Source organism: Haemorhous mexicanus, chromosome 19 (assembly GCF_027477595.1).
Source record: "Haemorhous mexicanus isolate bHaeMex1 chromosome 19, bHaeMex1.pri, whole genome shotgun sequence".
NCBI classification, from domain to species: Eukaryota; Metazoa; Chordata; class Aves; order Passeriformes; family Fringillidae; genus Haemorhous; species Haemorhous mexicanus.
In genome coordinates, this window is record NC_082359.1 from 10,478,103 (window position 1) to 10,504,807 (window position 26,705).

The window sequence follows — 26,705 nt, forward strand, 5'->3', positions numbered from 1 at the left end:
CGCTGCCCGCGGCGGCCCCGCCCCGCCGGCCCGTTCGCCGTTGCCCGCCCCCGGCCGCGGCTGCGCGCTGCGTTCTGCGCTCTCATCATGGCGGCGCGGGGCCATGTGCAGGACCCCAACGACCGCCGCCTGCGGCCCATCTACGGTACGGACCCGCCGCGCCCCCGCCCCGCCGCCGCCGCCGCCCCGCCGAGCCCCCCCGCGGCCCTCCCGCGCTCCCGGCCCCGCGGGGGCTGCGGGGCTGCGGCGCCCGCCCGGCCGGGCCGGGGTCCCGCGGCGCCCCGGGGGTGCTCCCTCGGCCCGGGGGGAGCGGAGCCGCCGCCGCTCGCAGCCGAGGTGACCCCGGCCGGAGCTTGTTGCGCTGCCGCGGAGGAGCCGGGAGTGGATTAATCCCTGGAGGAGCAGCCGCGGATGCCCCGGAGTCTTGCTGGATGTTGTGGCACGGAGCGGTGACGCTGTTGGGGGAATTAATTGGGAGGCAGGAGAGAAGTGGAAGGGGACGGTGTCGTTGGGAGTTGTCCGGCGTTGTTGTGTTCCCGGATATTTCCGAGGGTGTTCTGAGCTCTTGGGGTTGCTTCGGAGGTTGTAGGCAAAGCTTGGCTCTATGCAAATATGGAGAAATAAAAGGAAAACACTTCCCCGGGCTACGGTATCGTTTCGTCTCTAAAACTGAAGATTTGATAGAGATTGGGGAAAACGTTCTTAACTTTTTCAGCAGGGATAAAAACCTCTGCCTAGAGACGCAGAGAGCTGCCCTGGTTTGGGCTGGACGTGCTTTGGGATGTGCTTTGCTGGGGCAGAGGGATGGTGCAGTACAGGCTGAGTCCGCGATGCGTTCCAGGAAAGGGAGGGAAGATGGTTTTGTTCGATTAGAAGTGTTCAAGTTCGGTGCAGTTTGTCTTTATGTAACGATTTTAGTTTTTTTTCCTTAGTTTTCTATCCGTGCTGTGATTGGCAGTTTCATTGATGTGCAGTTATTTTTGTCATAACCTGTGTGAGAAATGGTACTAACAGAAAAATCTGGGTTAATTCAGCTGATATGGAAGCAGATGATGTTGAGCATCTCGCTTTGTTCATTTCGGAGAGAGCTTTAGAATTCCTTTCTGCTTGTTCTGGAAAGCATTCTCTGCAGTGCAAGGTTTGATCTCAGGCTGTGGTGCTGCAGAACCCGAAATAAAACGTGTAATAAACACACACAACTTCCCCACCAGCAGCTGGGGAGGTGCAGTGCGAGGTCCAGGGGCTGCCTCTGGATTTCAAGGTGTGCCTGGGTTTGTGCCGTGCTTCCCCAGCATTCCTCGACAGCTCTGGTTATCTTTGATCTTGACTTGTTCTCCCTTCACCTGAAGGTTCAGGTGTTTCATTTCCAGCCTTTGAACATCCCCACCTATGAGCTAGCATAGGCTGAAGTTTATTTTCATTTAGCTTCATTTCCTTTGGAAGCTGCTTTGACTTCCAACAACCTGACTCGTTTGGAAAATACAATCTCTTCATTCTGCTGAGTTTTAGAGAGGTTTGAGGGTTATTTGATTTGCTTTGGAGCACCCAAAGCTGAGATGTTCTTGGCACAGCTGTTAATCCCAGTCAGGCAGCTCAGCGTGGGGGATAATTTGTGTGTCACTAAACTGGGTGACAGAGCCTTAAAGCAAGAAGCCTCTGATGTTCCACACCTTTGAAACCTCTTCACTGAGAAATCCTCAAAGTTTTCCTGTTAGAAGTGACACAGAGGTTTTCCTAAGCTGAAATTTGTGGCTTCAAACTGGATTTCATGCCACAGTGTTTATTTTGGTGAGTGGGGAAGGGCTGCCTCGTGAGAGGTTTGCTGTGGATGGGCTCAGGAGCCCAATTATCTCTGCTTTAAATACAGCATCCACCTGGGCACAGGAGCAAATGTGGGAGCTGTTTAATAGGAATCTGTAAATCAGAATAGATGCACAATTTCTGCTGAGGATTGCCAAAGGTCACCTCTCAGTAAAAGAGTTCTGGCTCATAATGGGAACGAGAGGTTTGATGAGGTAAAGGTGTGTGGTGTCATTTCTGTTACCTGGCAGGAGAGAGGCCAGAGCAGTGTGAGCAGCCCCTTCCTTCCCCTGGCACATGAGGGGCAGCAAAGCTGGGTTTGCTGAGGGAGGAGGGAGTTTTGAGGGAAGGGGAGCATGTAGGGGTCATGTCCTGATCTAAAACTGCTTGGTTGTAATTGTGTAGTAACATGAAGATCAACCTGAAAATTGTAATTCTGAGCTAAAAAAGGAGAAAATGGTCTGGAGATAGTGGAAGTAGTGATGCTTCACAGTTGTGTCTTCAAAACCTGTCTGGTGGAAGGGTAGTGGTACTCCAGGGGGACAGGTTTACTCATCCTGAGGTATGGATGCTGTGGACAAGTGTTTCCCACTTTGCTCTGTGTGTGTTTGGTTTCTAACCTCCTGCCTGTTAAAAGTCATTGAAAGTCTCCCAAAGACACACCAAATTAATTTCTACTTTTCCTGCTAAAGCACTGGAGCTGCACTGCCAGCAAAGAGCTGTTTCTGCAGAATCCTCTCTATTATGGCTCTCTTTTGTTGCTGTAATGATCTGTGTGGAGTAATTACAAAAGCTTGTTTGTTTGAGTGACTAAAACCAGTACAACGAGATGAATCCTTCATCCCTGAAATGACAGTTTCCTGAATGTTTGGCTTAGGAGGAGCTGCACAGGGCAAATGTGGTTTGTGCTGCTGGTGGGACAGCAGATGCTCTCTGGTAAAATTGGAGGTGGCTTTCCAGAATGGCCTTGGTGTTCTGGTGTGATTTTGTGTGTGCTCTTCCTCTGCAGATTATCTCGATAATGGCAATAATAAAATGGCAATCCAGCAAGCAGATAAACTGCTCAAAAAGCACAAGGACCTTCACTGTGCCAAGGTGAGTGGGACTGGGGGGCACTGAGCTCATTTTGCCTGAGACTCAGGGTGTCCCATTGTCCCTTTCTCTGGGAGCTTCCACTGTGATTTCTGAGCCCTCTGGAATGTCTCTGTTCCTGCCCTGTATCTTGTTTGTCTGAAAATGACCTGGTAGGGACTGGAGTGTTGGTTCCACCTGGGCTGATTGTCTGCACACTCCAGGTGGCCTTGGCAGGTGGGCTGGGCTTTAAAAATGCCTCTTGGAGCCTTGGGGTTGGGATGCCCATCTGCAGGAGTTTGGATCAGAACATCTCCTTGGGAGGAAATGTCTGAGGAAAACATTCCAAGGTGAGCAGGTGTCCCAGGGAAGCTGTGGGTGCCCCTGGAATTGTTCAAGGCCAGTTTGGAGCAACTTGGGCCATAGAAATAGCCCTGCCCATGGCAGGGTATGGAGCTGGATGATTTTAAGGTCCCTTCCAACCCAAAGCACTCCAGGATTCCCTGATTTTGGAGGCACTTGCTCTTTTGCTTGTTCACCACCTTCTCTACTGAGCGAAAGGGTTCTGGTCCTCCCTTTCCTGAATGTGTGACTCTCTTTCTGCTTTTCTCATTTCCCTGGGGGTTTCCCTCTGCTGTTCACTCCACTTCTACACTTTGAAAGCTTCCCAAGCTGCAGGGAGTGTCATTGACCTGAATCTGATTTATGTCACTTCTCTCTGGCCAGTTAGTGAAAGAAAAGTAAGGAAAATTGCCAGGACAGGTCAGTTTGCAGCCTCCAGGTAGAGAAAATCATGTGGTGATGCCTCGGGGCACCCTCAGCATTTATTAAGAAGTCAGTTCCTCTCTTTGATGTTGTTGCATTTTGGTGTTTCCCTCTCCTGCCATATGGATTAAAAACTTAATAAATCCTCGAGTTCTGCAGAGGGAAAATGAGGTGGTTGAGCTGTTCCCAGCAGGAGTGAGAGGGTTTCCAAATGCAAACTGTGTCTCTGAGAGCTGCCTGTGTTGTGTCCACAGGTGCTGAAGGCCATTGGCTTGCAGAGGACTGGCAAGCAGGAGGAAGCCTATGCCCTGGCACAAGAAGTAGCAGCACTTGAACCCACAGATGACAATTCCTTGCAAGCACTGACCATTCTGTACCGGGAAATGCACAGACGTGAGTTTGTTCCTCTCCCAGAAATCTCTCTTTGTGTTCTTCCAGAAGGTTTGTGCCCCACAGTTTGGTGGGAAACGTGTAAAATCCAGGATTTGTGTATGTGAGAGACTGTTAAGAGGCTCAGAATTGAAGTGATGCCTGTTGTAATGCCTGTAAGGCTGGAGTGATCTTCATAAAGCAAAAAAATCCTCATTTGGGCTTGTTATGAACACAATTGTGCAGCAGGTCCTAAATGAAGCATGTTGATAATGATCCAGCAGCATGGGAGTTCACTTTTGTTAGTGAAACTACAGGAATTTGTTGTCAGTAGAGTGACAGAGATGACAAATCCCACAGAGTGTGATGAAAAGCCTCAGGAAAGTGGTGAAAATCAGGAGGGAAATCTTGACCTCCCAGTTTGGCCACATCAGCTTTGTCAGGTTCCTCACAGTGATTTGTATTTTCAAAATACTGAATCATCAGCGTTGGAGGGATGGAGGAAAGTTTCCTGTGCTTTTCTGAAAGATGCCAGACCTCCTGTCCTGCTTTTCTGCAGCTTGAACAGTTATTGTTTCTGGCAGCTTCTTGGGGAGTGTGGTGTGGTGGTACCAGTGTTTATTGTGGAGTTTGGTGGGTGGTAGCACCAAAATTTATTGTTGAACTGCTGGAGAAATGATAAATGGGTGAAACAGCTCCAGAAAAGGGTGTTTGCATCAGTCTGCAGAAGAGCAATTGGTTATGTTCTCCCAGTTGGGTTCTTTGTGTGTGTGTTTGTGAAGTTAAAGCATCATTTGTTGAGTAATACCAACATTTTTTGTGTATTTTTGAGTTCAGCATGAACCCCTGTGAATGACAAGAGCCCCTCTGTGATTGTTAACAGCTTCCATTAAGCTGAGCTTTGTAACTTTTAGCTCTGTAACTCAGGAACTGATGGGTGTGAGGCACTTCCACTTTTGGTCCTGCAAGAAAATTGTAATTAGATAGTTTTTATATTTGTGTCAGGGATGAATAAACTGTGTGAAAGACAAATTACATTTGTTTTTCTGTTCCTACTCTGAGCTACAATTGTTTGTGTAAGAAAAAAGAATATGGAAGGATGAAAATGTAAGAAAGTTTTGCATGTGGTACTATCAGAAGTATTTTATCATGATAGACCTGTTATTAAAAAGTTTAGTGTGAAACAATTGTTTAGAGTTCTGATATAGGCAATTGGGAAATAGCAGGATATGATTAATATGAGTAAACCTGTGATAAGAATAATTAATTTGCTTTTAGGCTCTGAAACTGTTTGTTTTGATACATGATTCACATGGAGCAGTCATTCTGCCAGCAGGAGAAACCTTCATTCAGTTTAATGCTCTATTAAAAAATAGAGAAACCTTACTTTAAAAGCAGACCTAAAATTCTCCTGAGCAGTTCAGTTGCTGCTGTTGAACTCTGTTTTGATTTGAGTCTATTTTGAGGTTTGCACAGAGCAACATTTTGGGAGCTATTGAGTGCAATTAATTGCTGTTCAGAGCATCCCTGCCCTTTAGGGAGCTGTGCTTTAAAATATTCCTAAGTTGGTCTTAACTCTAGCATCTGGTTTTGGTTTAGCTGAGCTGGTGACTAAACTTTATGAGGCAGCCGTGAAGAAGGTCCCCAACAGTGAAGAGTATCACTCCCACCTCTTCATGGCCTATGCCAGGGTTGGAGAATACAAGAAAATGCAACAGGTATGACCAAAAATTTGTATTCTGGATGGTTTAAAGTGTATTTTTCTCTGTCTTTTACTCTCATTTATGTGTTACGAGTAATCTTCCACAAAAGCGGAGCTGGGTTAATGCAGAAATTAAATTCTTGGTTTTTATAGAGAGGTTTGAACGTCATTTTTGGAGGTGGGTTGTCTGAGACAGAAGTTTTGTTAACTTAAGGCTGTGTCTTTTAGTCATCTGTGGTTTTGTAGTTCCAGTACAAAATGAAGGAATTCTGGAATAGGCACAGCTAAGAAGAGCTTCTGATCCATGTTTTCACATTTGATTCGGGCCTCAGTTCTCTGATAGCTTTAGGAAGATAAATCCTCCCCATGCTCTTCCTGAGTATCTAAAATACAACTTGTATTGATGGCATTCAGTGAAGAAAAACTAAAAAGCTCTTGAAATATCCCCTGTCAGTTGGCAGCACAGGGTCACACTGGTTGGTTTTGTTTTCATCCCTTCCAAATGAGGTGCCTAGAGAATGCCTGTAAATGGAAGATGATTTTCAAGGCCTGTGTGCTCACTCTTCTGTGTAAAAAAAAAAAAGCACAGAGAGCCAAGAAATAAGTGCTAAACTCCCTCTTGTTCCTGCTGTGACAGGTTTGGCTTAAATAGCTAAAAGGAGTTATGTTGTACCTGAAATGAGAAACCTCATGGTACAACCCAAACTTTGGATGTGATAGATGACAATCATTGAGTGGAGAAAATGCCACAGATAATAATTGACATTTATGTGACCTTTTGTATGTCTGAAGTGACATAAAAATGTGGAGCTCATTAAATTACTTTCAATATCAATTGAATCAAATCATCATTATCAATATCACATTGTCAGAGTGGGATGTTGGCCTGTGCTTTTGGATTTAGGGATGTGAAGAGTGTGTGGATGGTGACTGATTAGGGAATGAAAATAAACCCCAGTGTCCCGTGCTCTGGGGTGTTCCAGCTGAAAACCCTGGGAAATGCCAACTGCAGGCAGGGAATTGGGACAAAAGTCCAGCTGTGGAGGGAGAATATTGTGTGTAGTTTCTTGAAATTGATTACAGATTTTGTAGGGGTGAAAGTCTCATCCTTTGTTACATACAGGCACTGTGAGGGAAATGTGGGAATAGCTGTTAATGTGTTTGGGGAAATCCTGAATTCTTTGGCTCTGCTCAACCTTTGCTCCCCCTGCTTTGCTCATGGAGGTGATCCCAAGTTTGGGGGTGTCAGTGGGTGTGAGGTGAGAGCTGAAGGGCAGCTCCTGGAGGCAGGGGTGGGTTTGCTGTGTCCTGCAGCCCTGGAGAAATCCCCTCATTCCCAGAGAGCAAATCTGCTTCTCCTGGAGTTCCCAGTTGCAGTTAAAGCTGTCAGCTGTGTGGGCAGTCAGTGCTTGCTGCTGTTCTTGTCAGACCTACACAGAGTCCTTGGAAACATTTCCACCCTCTGTTTTCCTCAGGGATGTGTGTTAGGAGGGAAGAGCTCACGAGTGGGGAGAATCCTGCCATGTGCAAACCCCCTCCCATCATTGCTGCCCATCACCAGATTGAGCAATAAATCTATTTCAGGGATGATGAAACTTGTGTGTTCTGTTTTTCAGGCTGGAATGGCACTTTATAAGATTGTTCCCAAAAATCCATATTATTTCTGGTCTGTGATGAGCCTGATCATGCAGGTGTGTGCAATATTGGGTTTGGCTGCTGCTGCTTCTTTTCCTTTTTTTTTTTCCTGACTGCAGTGCTGGTGCAGAAATGTTCTGAGGGAAAACATGATGATTTTGGGTAAAATGTGTGTTTGAGCTGTTTCTTTGTGATGCTGGAAGAAAGACTGAGCCCTCCTTAAGTAGCATTATTGTTGTGGTCCAAAATAAACTCTGAGATGTTTTTATAATCCAATTTAACTGTTGCCTTACCACCTTTATACAACTTGAATTATTCTCTCATCTGCACTAATGTCCACCTGTCCTTTTGGCAGAGATAATGAATAAATCCTCAGCTATCTGCAGTTTCTCAGCCAGAATTGTTGCTCTTTAACGAGGTTATAAAAGCTCTTGGAGGGAATAAATGAGAGCTCTGGAATTAGCAGCAAGTCTGCAGGAATAGGCACAGATCAGCTGTGCTGCTGCTGCTTGAGGCAGCACATTTGGGCACTAAAAATCAGACATAAAATCAAACAAAAATAAGCTTGGAGGGTTTAAATCACATCCTCTAGAACCCTGTGCTGTGTAAAACACAAAAATGTTCTGGCTCCATGTTTTTACCACGAGGTTTTTGTGCTCAGACATGCAGGGCTCTGGTTGATCTGATCAAAAATGAGCTTTTCTATGCAGCAGCAATTTTATTGCTTCTTTTTCCCAGAGCAGTTGCACTCTCAGGTCACAGATGGCAGCTCCAAACAGGTGGCTGGGGGTTTTGGAACACCTGGCTTGGTTTTTTTCCTCTTTTAAATGAAAAGAGCAATGGGTGAGACATCACAGAAAGTTGCTGAGCTGTTAAAATAATCCCTCTCTTCCTCAGTCTATCTCAGCACAGGATGAAAACCTCTCCAAGACAATGTTTTTGCCACTTGCTGAAAGAATGGTGGAAAAAATGGTGAAAGAGGACAAGATTGAAGCTGAGGCTGAAGTAAGGCTTGGTTTGAGCTTTGTTGAGACAAGGAATGCACTGTTAAGGGAACTTGATTACCTTGGAAAACGTAAAATAATCAACAGTGTTTTGGAATTAAATGTGATTGTAGGGGACAGAAGGAAAACCAAAAGCAGGGGGTTGGGAGGGCCTCAGGATCTTGTGGCTGAGGCAATTTTTGGTGTTTGATTTGACTGATGAAGTGCTTTGCTCTCTGGGAGGCTCCAGGAAAAACCTGAGGACTAAGAATGGAAAAAAAGACCTAAATTTGAGGCTTGCACCCTTGGGGATACTAAAGATAGCTGTGCAGGCCTGGTATCCCCTATTTTCCCTTTTGGCACACCTGGGTATGATCTTCCTGGCAAATTTGATTGCAGTTTCATCTTTCTTTTAAGGTGGAACTGTACTACATGATCCTGGAACGTTTGGAGAAGTACAAGGAAGCCTTAGATGTTGTGAGGGGAAAACTTGGAGGTAATTTATCCTGTAATAAATCAGAGTAGTGTGGAGAATACAGCAGTTCCCCTTTACTTCAGACTTGTCCACTATTTCAAAAAAAAAAATTTTAGGAAGCCTGACTTAGCACCAGTTTTAACCTGAGTGTAAACTCTGGAGATGTTTGTGCAGCCTGGTTTTACCTTTGTTTATGGTATTGAAACACTACTCAGGCTGAGCTTTGCAGTGGTAAATTTGGATTGTGTTCTTTGTTGTAGCTGCCACCTTCAAAACTGACAAGTCTTCAATATCTGCATTTTAGAGGAGTTTAACTGAAGATTAAAATGCACTTGGAGTTGGGATGTGGAGGTTTCCATGGGATATCTTTGAGGGCTGGAATAAGAAGGTTGGAGCAGGGCTGAGCTGAGCTTTGCATGTTTTTTTGTGCAGAGAAGCTGACGAGTGAGCTGCAGAGCCGGGAGAACAAGTGCATGGCCATGTACAAGAAGCTGCACAGGTGGCCCGAGTGCAACGCGCTGGCCAGGAGGCTGCTGCTCAAAAAGTGAGAGAGGATTCCTGCAGTCCTGCAGAAGAGATGCAACAAAAACCTTTAGCTCTTTGGGAATGGCCTTGTTTGGTGGCTTTTGTGGTTAAAATAGGAGAATATTGGGAAGCTTTTCCAAAGATTGCACTCCGAAGCCAGGCATGGTGAAGGTCAGGGAGAGTCAGGGTCACGACTGGAGTTGCTGCTTTTTTTCAGGCAGAATTTGGCAACACATGAATGCAATAAGATTGTTTACTGCCTTATTTCTAAGTTCTGTGCTGATTGTCTAGCTCTGACTTTGCAGTTCTCATCCTGTCCATGATTTACATTAAATTTTCTGCACGTAAATTTCTCCCATTTGGCCAGACTTCATTGTGGGAAATATATTTAATGCTTGGAGCAGATGCATCAGGAGACAGAACATTCCAGTGTGATTAAATCTGTCTCAGAGCTGTCAGGAGAGATGTGGTGTTTGCTTTTGAATTTAGCTGTGCTTTCATCTTAGATATAAGTTAAATGCAGAAGAGAAACTTCTGCCTTCACGTTTTGTGGGGATGTTGCTGAGCTCTGACTGGAATGTGAATTTTAGGAGGAGAGTTCATAGCTTGCCTCACTTTTGAATTGAAATGGTTTTGCTTAATATGTTTCCAGAAATTCAGGATGATGGTATTCCTAAGATGAGACCTTTTCAAGGGGAAACAATTTTATGATTACAGTTGGGTTTTTTCTGTAATATGATTATGTGTTATTCCTTAATTCAGCTTTGGCAAGAAACGTGGCTTTAGCTGTTAATTGTTTTGGCAATTCCCTAAATTTTGTCCTGTGCCTGATTTTTGTTTCAGCTCAGATGATTGGCAGTTTTATATAACTTACTTTGATTCAGTGTTTCAACTCATTGATGAATCCTGGACACCTCCAGCAGAGGAAGAGAAGTAAGTTGAGAATTTTGCTGTGGATTTCTTTTCCCTTTGTCCTACAGCAAATTGTTTGGGTTCATATATTCAATATTAGAATGAGTTCTTGATGTCAGAGCCCAAATGATGTGTTTTCCCTACTTTGTTTGGTGTGTTTTCCCTGCTTTTATCTGGAGGCTGGGAATGGTTTATGGAAGTAGTTTGTACATCATAGAACTCTTCCAGCTCACGTTTTCTGTGGTGGCTGAGTTGCAGAATCCATCATTTCCCTGTCTGGGAGCGTGCTGAGCAGGTTTTATCAGCGGGACCTCTCCAAGAACCTTTTGTCTGTGTGCTTGCAGCTCTCTGGAGGGGGAGGTGCACTGCTCCATCGAGCAGGCTGTGAATTTCATCGAGGAGAGGATAGCAGAGGAGTCCAAGAGCTCCCGGCCGCTGCGGGGACCGTACCTGGCCAAGCTGGAGCTGATCAGGCGCCTGCGACAGCGGGGCTGCAATGATGAGTACAAGCTGGGTAAGAGCCCTCCTGGGGAGGAGCTCATCTCTGCACAGAGGGAGACAGAGCACAAACTTGCTGCTAAATCACTGAGTTGAAGACAGGTTTCATTAGGAAGAGATAACCTGTTGTTGTGTTTGTAAAGAATTTGAAAAGCATTGGAAGATGAACTTTGAAGAAAGGAAGGTGTTTTCAGATTATTCCAGGGCTTGGAAAAGCCAGCAGGGAGGTTTTCAAAAGGACTTCAGGGATTTAGGAGCATCCAGTCACTCACATTGTGTTCCTCTTGGAAAGTCTTGCAGTTTTAATGCTGGAATCTCTGGGTGGGTTTTGATTTAAGTTTTTATGGCAACAGGGCCAGGTTTTGCTTTTTAAATGGCATTTAGGGAATCAATGAAAGGGAATGTGATTAGAGCAACATCTGTGCTGTTTCCTAATTCCTTTTGTTTTTCCATCCCAAAAGAAGCCATGGTGAGAGAAGTGGAGGCTGCGTGTGCCTGCCTGGGTTGCTGAGCTCTTATCTGCTAAAGGAGCTTGAATGAAGCTTTTGGGCTTTTTTTAATGTGTCCTTGGTTACCAGAGACATTGAGGCTCTGTTAAAATCTGCACTAGTGCAGCTCTCTGCTTTCTAAATCACTCTGTAATCCTGAAGGTGGGGGGAAAAGAAAGGATGAACAAAGATTTGTCATAGTGATTTTACAGATTTCACTTTTACTGGAGGGTGTTAAAAAGGTGACCTGGTCTTTTTCCTAGGTGATCCAGAGGAACTAATGTTCCAGTACTTCAAAAAATTTGGGGACAAGCCCTGCTGTTTTACTGATCTCAAAGTGTTTGTGGATCTCCTGCCACCCGGCCAGTACACAAAGGTAAGGAAATATCAAGTGGTGGCAGGAACTGCAGTGGTTGTTTGCACTCTGGTCCCTTTATCTTAAAATACCTGTGGATCATGTTAAAAGACTGGAAAACATCAATTTTTTACTTTCTGCTTGAAATTCAGAGAACTCTTTGTGCTGTAGAAAATACCATGAACATCTGAACACTTGAGAAGTTTCATTCAGAGGATTTTACTGGAGGCTTAAAGCTAAGTTTGATCCTGCAGAGTCTCAGATCTGGTATTCCTTTGGCTTTTTTATTCCCATTTTTCAAGGTGTCAGGGTGCTTTGAGCTCAAAGTTTATGTTTAATGGGAAGAAGCTGCCCCCTCATCCCGTGCAGGGATGTCACAGATGCTTTGCTTGGCTGTAGCAGTGCCAAAGAAGGGGCACAATGACCCCAATCCAGGGGTCATGGAGGCACCTATGGCAGTTTTTTCCAGAATCTCTTTCTGAAACAGCTCTCTGGAAAAGAGTTTCTCTGAAAAGCCCATTTGTGCAGAGTCATGAGCAGCCTGGAGTGACTTCAGCAGCTGGGAATTCTGTCACTCACCCCAGTGTTTGTCTGAGCCATTGTGTCCAGGGATCAGCACTGGGGAGGGCAGAGAATCCAGGATCAGCCAGAGCCTGGGGATAAAATGTTGGTAAACAAAGTGTAGGTAGCAATGTTCTCTTGGTTTATTGAAGTATTTTTTGACTTCAAGCTCTTCCCACTGCCCCAGTGCTGATGGGAGCAGTGGCTCTGGCAGGGGTGGCTGTTGCTGATGTTTTATGTTTCAAGGTGTGGTTTTAGCCCAGTGGCCAGAGATGTGGCCAGGAGGATGCTGAACTAGGATGCTCCTAGTCCTGGAAATGGTGATTCCATTGTAAGGGAACCCTGAAGTACTGAACAGGTTTCATCCTAACTTTCCAGGGAGCAAATTCAAAACCAGAAGTGGAAAAATTATATTTAATAATGGTTCAGACTTCAGTTTTGTCACAGTGCTTGTAAAACCATGACTCTGACTTCAAAATTCTGTCTGGCCTTAAAACTGCAGCTGATTTACTGAATATATTCTGGAATATATATTGTGTCAAACTGATGGATTGGTGTTCTGGTTGTCCCTGAAGCAGCATCTGCAGCAGTTTAGCTTGGTCAAGGACACGAGGAGCTGAGGTTTGACAAGAGAGTTCCACTTCAGTAGCTGAGATCATGATCTTGCTGGGCCACTGACATGTGAGATAGTCCAGAAAGAATGGTCAGGACACCAGCCTTGACTTCCTAGAGGTGTAAATTGGACAGTAGTGCCAGTGGTGTGGTTGACCTTGCTCAGCTTGGCAGAGTTTCAGACTGAAAAGATCTGTCAACACAGCATTCATCAAATTCTTTGGGAAAACTGGAATTGGTGTGTGTTGTGCTTGATGCTGCTCCTGAGCTTTTTTGCCTCAGGCTTGCATTTGATGCAGCTCTTCTGTGTCAGTACCAAGTGTAGTAAAACCAAATTCATTGGCTTTAACTCAGGTTTCAGTTTGCAGACAGTGTTGGATTTTAGAGCAAGAAGCTGCTGCCCAGCCCTGTGTGTTGTGAGGAGTCTTTTGTCTCCCATTAAAACTAAACAATGAGAAGCTGCTTTTCTTACAGCTTAATTGCAAAAAGAAGTCATTAATCAGACTTGATGACCTCACTGAGAACTGCACATTACTTCAGAGCTGAGGGAAAATGTAACAGAGCAGAACCATCATTGCCTGGAAGTGTGCTGAGAAGCCTGTCAGTAACTAATTATTTTAATTGCATCTCTTATTACCACGAGTGGTAACAGGTGCTTGAACTCCCTGGTGTATCAATGAATTGGAAACCTACCTCTGATTGTTCTTCCCTCCATCTGTTTGATGAAACTTAATGAAACCTCAAGCAACTCAAAAAAAATCTCAAAGGCCGTTCTTGAACCACGGATTCAGTGTGACATCAGCATGGAAGTTCCCACCTTGCCTTTTTTTGGTTTGATTGGAGGGAGGAAATGCTGCTTCCCCACCATGTGGTGCAGCCCTGCAGCCTTTGCCATCAGGATTTCTCTTGCAGTTCATCCGGCAGCTGCTGGACGTGATCCCGCTGGCGGCGGCGGCCGAGAACGAGGTGGCTCTGCCAGGTGACATCAAGGCCCTGCAGCAGCACCTGTGTGTGGTGCAGCTCTCCAGGCTGCTGGGGATCTACCACGCCATGGAGAAGAAGCAGAAGCTGGCAGTGGTGCGGGAGCTGATGCTGAGATACCGCCACGGGTTGGAGTTTGGTGAGGAAAATCTGTAACGCTGATAAAACTTGGCTTTCTCCTTTCTGATTCTACCCTTCACCTTCCCTGAATTGTGGTTCCTTTTATTTTTTTCTTTTCACCCATGTATCTTAGAGATAAATAAGGCTTTTCTGGGTAGTTCAGATGGTCTCTTTGTACTTTGCAGGATTGCCTGTGCTTTTAAGCAAAGCCAGGTTTTCTCACTGAAGCACATAGGACACATTTGTGGTCAAGAGTTATTAATTTGTAAATCTTGCAGCTGTGGGAGTCAGTTCTTCTTCCAGCAGATGTCAATGTTTGAGATGCCCCAAAGGCCACTCAGTGATGTGTGAAGTTGTTTGGATTTTAAGACAATTCTGATTTTATAAATTGTGGTGCTCTCTGATCCTGGTGCCACTCAATAACCCTGACTGTGAGATCAGCTGGCAGCAATTAGTAATTAGTTTTAGTAATTCAAAGGTAACTGGGTTTTTTTCTCTTTTTAGGGAAATCTTGTTTGAAAACTGAATTGCAGTTTTCAGATTATTACTGCCTGCTTGCAGTTCACCTGCTGCTTGATCTGTGGCTGGAAGGTATGTTCCCAAAATTGTGCCTTGCTCCAGTATCTCTGTGGGAGGCTGGGACAGGGAGACTGTGTCCCTGTGGCTTCTTAGGCCTGGAACTTTCTGGTTTGTTTTGGTTGTTTTTTTCAAAATTGGGTATTTCAGGAATCCCTCTGATCAGCTGGTATTTTCCCTGAATCTCACTCATCTCTAGAAACAGATTTAATTTTTCAGATTGAGTCCTTTTTTCTCTCCTTTTGCACAAATTCTGCTAACAGCTCCTTTCTGATAGCACAAGTGTTTGGAGAGCATTTCTTTCTCTTCCTGACATACTCTGTTTTTTGAATCCCTTGTTTCTAGACTTGCTGGGACCTGTCTCCTGAATTAAATTTGCCTGTACTCCACCCCTGCTCCCTGTGTTAGTCTCTTAATCCCACAGTGTCCGCTGCTGGGTGTCCACGTGTATATTCCTGCCCTTCCATGTAGTTATCTGTTACACCCTTGTCTTTCCCAAGGAAGATTTAGTCTTTAACCTGACTAAACCCATGGTCATGTTTCTGGCAGGAAGGTGGATGTGGGCTCTTCAATTCCTGCCTCTTTTGCAATGTGCAAGCTGGAATTCCCAAACAGCCCAGGATTCATCAGGAAAGGTCACTTTGCCTGCAGTGTGCTCTGTGCAGATGTGAGCTAGATATTCCCTGGGAGGGATTATTCCCCCAGCATTCCCTCAGGGAGCAGCTGGAGTGCTGGAGCAGGTGTTGTTTGGGCACACTGAAATCCCTGGCAGCGCTCTGAGCCTCGTGTAACACGGGCAGAGGGAATTGTGCCAGCGCCTGTCCCTGCTCACACCTGCCTGTGTTGTGTCTGTCACCAGGTGAAGAGGCAGCTGTGTGGCAGTGCCTGACTCTCTTGGAGGAGGGGCTGTCTCACAGTCCCTCCAATGCTCAGTTTAAGCTGCTGCTCATCCGGATCTACTGCAGGCTCGGCGCCTTCGAGCCCGTCTCGGAGCTCTACTCCAGCCTGGACGCCAAGCACATCCAGCACGACACCATCGGGTGGGTGGTACATACTGAGAATAATCACTCACTCCTCCTGGCCCCATCCTGGCAGCTGCAGCACCCTCTGCCACCCAGATTTCAGCACATTGTCACATTTTTGTGTGCTGTTGTGCAGAAGTGTTCTGGGGTTTTTGGGAGGCATGTCCACTGCATGCTCCCCCTTTCTCTAGGGTATCTTCCCCTGTGTGATTTTTGAGCTGCGTTGGATTATTTTAGAGTGTTAATTAATCTGAAAGAAATTAGTGAAATGGCTGGCTGACTGCCAGTCAGAGCTTGGTGTGCCAGCTTGGGAATGCCAGTGAAAGCCAGCACACCGTGGTGTGACTGGGGGTCTCTCACTGAGCACCTCTTACACCCTTAACATGAACTCCAAGCCCTCACATACTGCTTTTAAAAAATTGACAGTTCATTCCTCTAAAAGCCTGAACTTGCCCATGAATGCTGTTAATGCTGTTAAATGTCCAGATGTCTCCTGTGCAGTTGCTTGCCAGGGCAGTGGCTGACGTTTGCCTCGTGCTGTTTGTTGCAGTTATCTCCTGACACGCTACGCCGGCTCCCTGGGCCACTACGCTGCTGCTTCCCAATCCTGCAACTTTGCACTCAGGTTTTTCCACTCCAACCAGAAAGATGTAAGTTGAAAGAAACCCCCTCCATGACCTTGTCACACAGCAAAGTGCCTTTGAGAAGCTTTAGGGCTTTAGAGAAGCCCTGTGCAAGGCTTGTGCAAATGCAGTGGTTTAAAACATAACAAAGTAGTAGGTGCAGCTTTGTAGTAAAGGTTGTCTCAACCTGCATTTCCTACTACAAGGATTTGTGAGTTGCTGTTACATGAGGTTTTGCTTCAGCTTCCTTTCTGTCAAAGCCAGTTTTAATGCTCCTCATAAAACAGGTATGATTGCTTTTAAATTAATGTTTGTGATTTTATGCAATAATTGAAGTGGAATGTCCTGTGGAAATAAGTGCTTCTGTCATAAATTTGGCATTTTGGAAAGTTAAACATCAGGCAGTGGTGATGGGTCAGGACGGGGATGGCACATGATGAATCCTTTATGTTACAGTCACTGGAGCTGTGTGTTTTCAGTGGATGGTGAGGGGTGCACTTCACTTTAAAGGGACCTTCCCATGCTGAGGAGTGGGAATATGTCCTGTGTATTTGTATTTCACACCCTGGGTGGGCACTGTTGAGAGGGAGGTGAAGAAGATTATTTTTACTTCCTAAGAAACAAAGGTGCAATCCAGTTTTAAATCTGCCAGTCAGCCACTGGCTAAGCTGGCTCCAGAGGCTCTGCAGTTACACAATTTGCTTTCCCACTATCCCAGCAATAGATAAAAACACAGGAATTGTCTGTACTGAGCAGTAAAGATCCTCACACAGAAATCACTCAAAAGCAGCAGCTTGCTCTGTTGGCAGCCCAGGTGGTTCCTGTGTACAGGATTCCCATGGCCATTTCCCTGTGCCCAGTTCCTGTGAGCTGTGTCTGGCACAGAGGTTTTCCTGAGGGATGCACATGGATTGTTCAGTGGGATGGGAGCTCACTCTGCTCTGCATCCCTCACTTGCTCATTTTTTCCCACTTGCTAAGAAGCTTTGGATTCCTGGGAGTGAAGCCCTGGATCTAGACACCTTTTTTTTTTTTTTTTTTGCTGAGGTGTAACTTTTCAGTCTTGTTTAAAAGTCATTTGGTGGATGTTAATGAAAAACATCCCTGGAACCAACTATCTGAATGAAACCCACGACTGCTGGGTGCCAGGTGGAAAAGTGAACTGAAAAAACTTCTGGATGTGATTCCTCTGCTTGGGAACACTGTGTTGTAAAGCATCAAGAAATCATCTTTCCATGGAAAACAATCTGAAGTAATTGAGGTGTGGTTCCCTTGGGAGCAGGTTTTTCTCCATGGTATGAATGATGGAGTGGTTGTGGCAGAGAAGAGTTGGATGTCTCCAGTGGCTGTTGGCAGGAAAACACAACTCGTGTTCCAGAAATCCCAAACAGGTGTTGCCTTGCTGCTACACCTTCAAATGTTGGGATTTCAAGAGGCCAGCAGTGGTGTGGCAGGAGGACAGAATTCCCCATGTGACAAGATGAGAATGGGACTCTGGAACCACTCACATCATACCTTGGAGATGGTGTTGCAGCCAAAGGACCATGAGCTGATGTTGCTCTCAGGTCTCCCAGTCTCTCCTGCTCTGGACACTTGCAGTGCTTGTCTCCTTAAGATCCTTTTGATGGGAAATGCCTCAAAAGCTCTTCTTGCAACCAGGAATTGCAGGAGGTGAAGGCTCAGTTCAGGCTGCTGTTCCATGAGGATGATGGTGTGACAAGAGTGGGGATGAAGAAGGATTCTTTGCCATAAAACATGTCACAAGGTCAGGATCTGCTCCCAGTTTCCATGCTGCTGTGATTCTGCTGGGGCTGCCCCTTTATGCTCAGGGTGCTTGGAGCAGCTCCCACTCAAGCCCCACAATCACATCACAGTGTTAAAAGGTGTCTGTCCTTTACAAGTTCCCTTTTTTACAGACTTCTGCTGCTGCTGCTTCCCTGGGTTGATGCTGAGATTAGCTGGAATGTCACAGCACAGAGCTGTGTGTGGGACTCTGCCTGGAGCAGGAGGTGTGGGATGTAAATGAAGTCTGGCATAAAAATAGAGCTCCTGAATCAGATTTCTTACTTAGGATAAATCCATTCTCCTGACTTGCTGAACTTCCCAGCCTGACGTGAATCCTGTGTCACAGTGATCCCATGAGTAACAGCCATGTAGGCTGCTGTGCAATCCTGCCACTATTCCTGCTCTGGGAGAGGATGCCAAGGACAGGGAGGAGAGAGAAGGCAGCATTGCTATATTTGGCCAAAACTAAAAAGGCAGCTTTATCCTCCTCAAGATAGTCTTCCTTCAGCTATGCAGAATCACCAGTAATCTCTCTAATTTTCTTGTGTCCATCCATCTTTAATCTCCAGATACTGCAGGCAAACCACTCCAGCGTGTCCTGGGGGGATTTAAAAACCACGTGGATGCAGTTGAATTAGAGCCCATAGCCCAGTCCCTGACAGTCTCCTCTCCAAGGCTGTTGATCAGAGGGTATGTTGTTGAATATTTGGCATATTTTTTCATTCAGTGCAAGTAACCAAATTACTTAGGGAAAAAAAAAAAACAAAAAACAAAGACAGCTCCCTAGAGAATATTTCTTGGTTTGGAGGGGAAAAAAAGGAGTTTTGGATCTGTGAGTGTTGCCTTCTGGTCTCTCAGAGCCTTCCAGACAGCTTGAGCCTGTTAGGACCATATAGAATTCAGTTAAGCAGAAGCCTTTTCTGGTGCCTTTCATCTTCAGTGCAGTTCATAAGCTTGTTGAGAAGAAGATAGTTGATTTGCCAGAATTTCTCAGTTGTGGAGTAATTCTGATGTAAAAACTCAGCTATCACTCATGGCTGGGAGCAGAAATAGTTCACTCTGTGTCTACAGTTAGACATTTTCATTAAAACACTGCTTGTCTGGAGTTCCTCCATCATAAAAATCTCTTTTTTTGGAGATTGCTTGGACTGAAGTGAAATATTGGCTGCGTGCCTTGTATTTCTGCATTTCATCTGAGAGAAAGCAAAATATCCCATGGACCCTGAGAGTTTCCTTTGGTGTTTGTGTTGTGCCATGTACACACTGTGTGATACTGTATTTAAAACTCTAATAAAAAAGAGAAATAAAAAATGTGTGAGTAATTTTTTTTTTTTTTCATCTGTGTTGTGGTGATATGTGATGTACATCCAAGTCAGTTCCAGAAAATCTGAGCTATATTTCTTTTGCCTGGCATTATTTCTCACAATGAAATTATGATTTAATTATTTGAATCACACATCTAAAAGGAAAAGGAAGGAAAAAAAGCCTTCCAAAAGCATCTCTTCCCTGTGAAGTATTTCTCATTGTGGTGACAACAACATGATGTTTAGTGTTGGTTTGGTTGTTAAACCTCACTGCCCGTGGAGCATCTGGGCATTCCCAATTTAAAGCAGCAAAACTGCCTGGGTGACTTGGAGAAGCAGAAACTCCTCCCAGGGATTGAGGATCTGCCAGGTCTTGCACCTCTGGGCTGATAAAAACCACAGAAACGCAGTTCCTTGGCAGTGACCGTGTTGGTTGTTGCTAATTTGGGAAGTCACTCAGGAAGAGCTGGTGTGTGTTGTGTTGCAGACCTCAGAATACATCATCCAGGCCTACAAGTACGGGGCGTTCGAGAAGATCCCGGAGTTCATCGCCTTCAGGAACCGCCTGAACTCCTCCCTTCACTTCGCGCAGGTTCGCACCGAGCGGATGCTGCTGGACCTCTTACTTGAAGCAAATATGTGAGTACAGCTCCTGCCATGGGAAAACTGGGAAAGGGGCAAGAGGGGCCTTTGGGGAGTTGCACCTGCAGAAATCTCAGAGCTGCAGCTCTGCTCCCAAAGCTTCATTCTGACTTTAATGGTCTCGGGTTGCACCGAGGAGGTTTAAAAAAAATTCCTTTGCAGGAAGGGTGTCAGGTGTTGGAATGGGCTGCCCAGGGAAGCAGTGGAGTCACCATGTTCAGAAAACATGAGGGAGGGCACTGAGGCCATGGGTGGCAGTGCTGCATTGGTAGTTGGACTTGGTGAACTTGAAGGACTTTTCCAACTTTGAGGATTCTGTGATTCTGATTTGCTGTCCCTTCACATCCTTGTCAGTGCCATGTGTGTCACATTCCTGACAGAGGGAAGAGCTGAGCAGTGCACAGAACAGGATCTGTTAGTGAGCTGCTTTCCCTTTGCAGTGATCAGATGTTTGATTTAGTGCTGCTTGTTCTTACCTACAGATCAACCAGTTTAGAAGAAAGTATAAAGTCCATGAGTCTAAGCCCAGAGGAGGATGACATTCCATGGAAAGATCTGCGTGACAACAGAGACCTGACAGTCTTGTTCAGCTGGGATCCAAAAGACAGGTGAGTAGAAATATCCTCAGCTCACACATAGCAAAGAAATTCCTTCCAGGGCAATTCCCCTATTTCAGTGTTCCTTGGGCTGGCTGACTTTAAGCACCATCCACCACATCTGGCAGGCTGCCCTTTTAGATAATTCATTTTTCTGAATTTCTGACCACTCCTTCCTCATCATACAGAACTGGGGAGCTTTGGGTAGGCTTTTGTGCCTGGAGCATTTGCCTGAAAGCTTTGGTGCCTTTCTCTAGGGACATTTCTGAGGAGCATCGGAAGCTCTCCCTGGAGGAGGAAACGCTGTGGTTGCGAATCCGCTCTTTAACCTTGAGGCTGGTGAGCGGCCTCCCAACCCTTGGTCACACCATCCAACCAAAGAACTCTGAAAAGACTGCAGAGAACGGTGTCTCATCCAAGATTGACACCATCCGAGCCCTGCTGCAGCAGCTGGAAGCGGCGGTGGATTCAGGGAAGAAGTTTCTAGAACAAAAAATCCAGGTACCAATAAAGGCAAAAGCTCTCCCCAAAGGTTGGCCGTGAATGCATCGTGCAGGCTGCAGAGTGCATTTAACTGCCCCTGGGTTTGTGTGTGTGACTGACTGGGAGATGTGCCAGGCATTGGGTGGGATGAGGAAAAGCTGCAACACCTTTATCTTTTTCTTTGCTTCTTGCCTAGTATCCTGTCCTTGGCCCTCCTCCTACCCGAATGGCTGGCTTCTTCAGCAATGGCAGCTGTCAGTGCCAGACTAGCTTGTTTTATCTTGTTAGTGATATTTATGAACTAGATACCAATGGCTTAGGTAAGTGTTTGGGGCAGGGGTTTGACCACATTGCTGTGGTGTGTGGTGGGAGGGAGCCACATGTCTCTGTTGAGTCTGAAAACTGCTGGGCGTTGGAGGATATGGACTCAAAACTGTTACTTGTGTGTTAATTTTCTGTCTGAAACGAAATTATCTGAGAGCCAGTGCCTTCATTTAATGTTTTACGTAAGTCTTCATTTTTCTGCAGTATATGGTGCTGTAATACTGGCTCCTCTTTCAAAGCAGTTGCATTTACTTTTGAGTATTGACACTAAATTGCATTTAAATGCCTCTTGAAGTTCTGGAAGCAGAAAATAAGAGAAGTTTGTAGCTTATAATTTTTAATTTCTTTTTTTTTTTTATTTTCCAGAAGATTCAGCAGAAATCCAGGAAAGAATAGGGAATAGTTTCAAGTCTTTAGTAGAACGACTGACAGGTAAATGGTAACCCAAGAACAGACATTGAAGCAGAGCTTCCTGGCTGTCTGAGGATGGCTGTGGAGTGTCTGCAGGGATGGGCTGTGGTGATGCATCTGCAGACCCTGTGAAAGCTTGAGAACAAGGCTGGGATTGCCCTTGGCTTGTGTGCTGAAGCTGCTGCATGCTCAGAACGTGCTGTGCCCTTCAGTGCATTTATCTCCCAGCCTGGGCAGCTTCTTCTCCTGGTGCTTGGGTCAGGGGGGCTCATCAAGGGTGTGGAAATGTTTGTAATGAGCCAGAACTCAGAGGAGATGGAGAGCACTCAGTGGTCAGTGCCCTGACAGTTCTGCACACTGCACTCAGATACCTGGTGTACAGAAAATGCACATTTAAGTTGATCTCCTTCATCCTCAAGTAAGGCTTTTTTCTTTTTTTCTTTTCAGACTTGTTCAATAAATGTAAAGGTGATTTGATTGAAGTCAGAGATGGCACCTTGAAAACTCATCCAAACCTTTTAGAAAACTTAGTCTTCTTTGTTGAGGTATTTTTTTTCCCTTTGAAAATGAGAAATTTGGGAGTGCTGGAGGGTAGAAATGTTGGGACTGAAACCCAGTGCAAGTTTGATCTCAGATAATCAAGAGAACTCATGAGGGATTTTGTTGCATAATTTAATCATGCTGAGTTTTACCAGGAACACTGAAATGAGTTGAGAAGCCTCCTCTAAAAGCAACTTAGAACATATTTTTACCTTTCTTCCAGACGATCTCCATTGCCCTGTGGGTATCCAGTTACTGTGACAGTGTCCTCCGACCTTTTAAATCCAACCTGCAAAAAAAGAAGAAGAAAAAAAAAGAAAGCAGTGTAGCAGTGGTACAAACAATATTTCTCTCTTCCCCCACCCCTAATCACAGTTTATTTATTCTGGAAGAAAAATCAGGGTAGATAACATGAACTGGTTTTCATAAACTTGTGGAGGTTGATGTGGGTAATGGTTACTTGGGGCTAATTCTTGCTGTTTAAAATCAGTGACATGTCATATCTGTGACATCATGTGACAGTTTTTTTCATGAGAAATACAGTTTAGAGTGTCATTGACCTTCCTGCCTGGAGTGTACCACAGTAAACTTGTCAGCTGGGAGTGTTTATCTGAGTAGCTAAATTATAGCTTAGCACTGGTGGGAAGAAGAGAATTGTATATTACAAAGTGAGTTACATAAAATGGACATTAGTATGTGTTTATAAATTCAAGACCTGTGTTTGTTTTTGTAGCCACCTGTATTTACCCATTTCCTGGATTATGTAACTGAGCTCCAGACATTAACTTCCAATGTAATAGATCATATCAAAGGGCTTGAAATCATTCTGACTGCACTAAAACTTGAAGAGCTGTCCCTCAAGGACACTCTGCTTTTACAGGTAAGAGATTCCCTGTGCAAACACCGTGGTCCTCAGGAATTTCCTTCTGCTGTTTGAGGTGTTGGAGAAAGTTTAAAAGGGGGATTTAAACAGTTGCTGTGGAGTGAGTGATTTCTCTTTTGCCCTTTGCAGGAAGAAAAAAAGTTTACAAAGACTGTGCAAGGGAAGGTCCAGAGCAGTTACCATCACTCAGTTCAGGAAATTGGAGAGCTGCTGAAAAAGAGACTTGATACCATTAAAAAACTAAAGATTTGAGCAATGCATCCCTGACAGACTCCACAGGGGAGTGACACCAGAGTCCCAGACAGAAGCAACATCCACTCTACCATCACTTAAATCCAGAACTTCCTCATAATGCATGAAGGACTTAAAATCATGAAACAATTTTTTTAGGTATTACAGATGTATTGAGCTGATTTAAATTATTGTACATAAAAGAAGCAGGGACCCTTCCTGGGGTTTGACCACTTTTTATACATGTTCATAAGCATATTGCAACAGGAGAAAAGTCACTTTCTTCCCTTTTGATCTCTAGAACCAACTGGAGATGGTCTTTAGAAGCAGCAATAGCAATCCAGTGTAAAGCATCTGTCTCCAAGGATATTTTCATCACCATACAGTGTTCATAACTTTTGTATGGTCCTTGCCTTAGAAATGCAGGAATTGTAGATGTCCACGTTCAGCCACCTCTGATGAACTGAGCCTGGCTTGGAGCTGCCTGTTTTGTCTGCAAACCACTTGGTCCTGCTGACAGAATTCCATGTGTTGGTCCATCAGGGAGAGGTGAGGCCTCCATGGTGGGCTGGGAATCATCTGGAGCTGGGGCAGGATCCTCCGGGGAGGAGGTGTCTGTGCACAGCTCAGGAAAACTGCAAATGTGATGAGGAGCAAACTTCAGAGAGAGATGGGAATGGGAATGGGTGTTTCAGCAAAAAGAAAAACAAAAAGAGAGACCTTGTAAATAATGGCTGCAGTGAAGTGTGACACTGCGCTGGTATCATGTCAGTTTAATGTCAAACATCAATGTCATGACTTTTAAAAAGTGTATTTAGATTACTGAAACTTTAAGACTTCAATATTTTAATAGAAATGGAATCCTATTTGCTTTGGTTTTAAGTTGGCAGAGGTAACTTTTGCTTCCGCTGTGGTCTGAGGCTGAGATCCTTTTTGTACCTGTCTGCTTGCTTTTTGCAGTTGAACTTTGATTATCCAAGCACTGGCCCATGAAGCTTTCTGTTAGAAAGTGTGACCATATCATCTGCTCCCACAGAATCTGTATTTCTGTTGGAGTTTTTCATGTTCAAAGAGCAATGCAACCTAAAATTGATAGGCAAAAAAAAGTTCATGTACCTGCAATACAAGGGACAGGTCAGACCCAACAGATTCCTCATCTCCTGGTTTAGACCACAGGTATCTGAGTCTAGATTTAAAGTTTGAAGAGAGCTTGACTGCCTTTTTCATCTCCTCTGTTTTGTTAGTAATGCTAGAATGTTGATGAGAGTATTTTTTTAATAAATCCCCTGTATTTAAAAAAAAAAAAGTCCCATAGCTGCTCTTGCTGGATTTAGTTTGGCTTTGCCCCATCCTGAAAGGGAAAGAAGAATGTCTGCAGGTTGTCAAATTGTAAAGGATGTCCTGATGGTTGAATCACAATGTCTGGTATGTGCTCTGGGCTGGAGGAGTACCAAAATGTGTTAAGTCTGTTTTATAGTAATACTTTTACTGAAAAAAAAAAAAAAAAGCAAAGGAAAAAAAACCCAAACAGAACTGTCATGTTGTATAGAAATATCATTTTTGAAAGGAGGGTGTGCTCCTTAAATTAAAGCAAGGCTGGTGACTGAAGGTGATCCTGTCAGGGTGAGTGAAAACCACCCCAGTGCTGGGGTGAGGCAGTTCAGAACAGCCCTGAGCCAGAAACAGGCACTGCCCTTCCCAGTCAGGGCCCACAGTGGCACTGCTGCTGTCCCTGTCCCCTCCCCCTAATTCCAGAGGGCTTTGCACAAACACAGCAAAGGTGACACAGGGGACAGTCCCAGGTGACCCAGGCTGGAGTTTCCTTCCACTGCTGCTACACCAGGTTGAACTCAGTTGTATGAATAAGCAATGGTGACAATGTGAGTGAGTTTTAAGATTAGGAGAACCAAGCATTTAAAATCCTCCTGTGTGCCTGAAAGCAGAAGCTGGGTTTAAAAAAGGTTTCCTGCATCCCTTGAAAGCAGAACTGAAACTGTGGGGGGGGATGGACTGGTGTCATCTGAGACAGGGGCTGGGACAGGATGGAACCATGGCTCTCTCACTTCCAGCACAGGGAATTCTGACTGTTCTCAGTGCCAGCTGCTGTTCTCTTGCCACTTCCAGCCACTGGGAATGACAACCTTGTCAAACACAGAACTTTGGGGTTACTCAGTGGTTTCTAAAAGCAGAGGCTGTCTCTTCCCAAGCTGTAGTTTCTCTAGGAGGAAACAGTGTACAAAAATGACTCCATACTCACTGACTGGGGGCTTGGTTGAGGGAGAGTTTCTCTCCCCCTATAAATTGTGTACAGTTAAATATATATATATTTCTTATGAAAGAGCATTTCCCCTCCAGAATATGTCCCACACGGACCTGGTAAGAAATTCAAGCTATAACCCATTGCTGCTGTTCCCCTTTTTTCCACTCTTAGGATTTGTTTTTATTTGTTTCGGATTTTCTTTGGGTGATGAATTGAAAAACATACCTAGAAGAAGCTACCAAGACTACTGTTTACAGACTGAAAAATTACTGCTTTTATACTACTGGGATCATGAGCCACGATCCTTTTACAGATTTCCTCAACTCCTCTTGGCTTAAAATCAGTGTCTGATGTAGATAAAGGGTGGAAATCTCCTACTCTGCTTTGTCTACACACAGGACAAACTGTACAATGCTTGTTTGTGTTGTCCATCATTTTTGTACTTTTTAACTGTTCAAAAATTGCATTTATATTTTGCAATCATTGATAATCATTACTTTATTTTAACGGCTAGTAAACTTAGGGATTTTTTTTTTTGTTGTATTTGCAGCCTTATCTGAACTTTCTCTTCCTTGATTATTGTTAATTTATGACTGTAGGAGATATGTACGCCTCAGCCTTCTACGGACTTAAGTGACACAGCTGCAACTGAACTGCTTTAAACTGGATGGGTTTATAATTTATATAAAAGTCAGTTTCGTTACAAATCAGTATTGCTGCCTCGTTTTTCTGCCTGGATGGTCTGGATGTGATCAAAGTGCTTGTCTGCACTCTTTGTAAGCTCCGTGGTGAAGCCAGATTATGCTGGTGCAGGACAAGCAGATCCTGCAAAGAGGAAGGATGGAAAATGAGGGAAAATGCTCATTGTTTTCCAGCTGGGGATTAGGTGCAGAATGATGTCTGCTGGGGGAGGGAGCGTGGATGGAACAGTGCTTTTACTTGATGAGCTGTCTGTCTGTCTTTCTGCAGTGCTTCCTTGCTTTTCATCCACTCCTTCCACGATCAGGACACGCTTTGTGCAAGTGCGGGCTGGCAGTGCATGAAATCTCCCCTGGCAGCACAAAAACCTCTGCTTGAGAGGGCTGTGGCAGTGCCCAACTGGATCCAAACGCACATCCCACGGCTTCTCTCCCTGCTGCCCTTTCGCTGCCTTCAGCCGTTCTCTTGTCCTTAT

At 44.9% G+C, this 26,705-nt stretch overlaps 1 protein-coding gene across 1 annotated transcript; it reads left to right on the top strand.

Annotated features, from left to right (window-relative positions):
* The first annotated feature begins 25 nt into the window (after window positions 1-25).
* NAA25 (N-alpha-acetyltransferase 25, NatB auxiliary subunit) lies at window positions 26-26,238 on the top strand. The gene is made up of 24 exons (XM_059863432.1): window positions 26-145; window positions 2,810-2,895; window positions 3,891-4,029; window positions 5,605-5,723; window positions 7,324-7,398; window positions 8,240-8,347; window positions 8,743-8,821; window positions 9,233-9,344; window positions 10,169-10,258; window positions 10,582-10,751; window positions 11,487-11,599; window positions 13,664-13,871; window positions 14,357-14,443; window positions 15,288-15,468; window positions 16,001-16,100; window positions 19,649-19,800; window positions 20,286-20,411; window positions 20,657-20,900; window positions 21,079-21,202; window positions 21,573-21,638; window positions 22,065-22,162; window positions 22,381-22,491; window positions 22,891-23,037; window positions 23,170-26,238. The coding sequence occupies exons 1-24, from the start codon at window positions 88-90 to the stop codon at window positions 23,290-23,292; spliced, it is 2,916 nt and encodes a 971-aa protein (XP_059719415.1). The 5' UTR covers window positions 26-87; the 3' UTR covers window positions 23,293-26,238.
* Window positions 26,239-26,705: the final 467 nt, after the last annotated feature.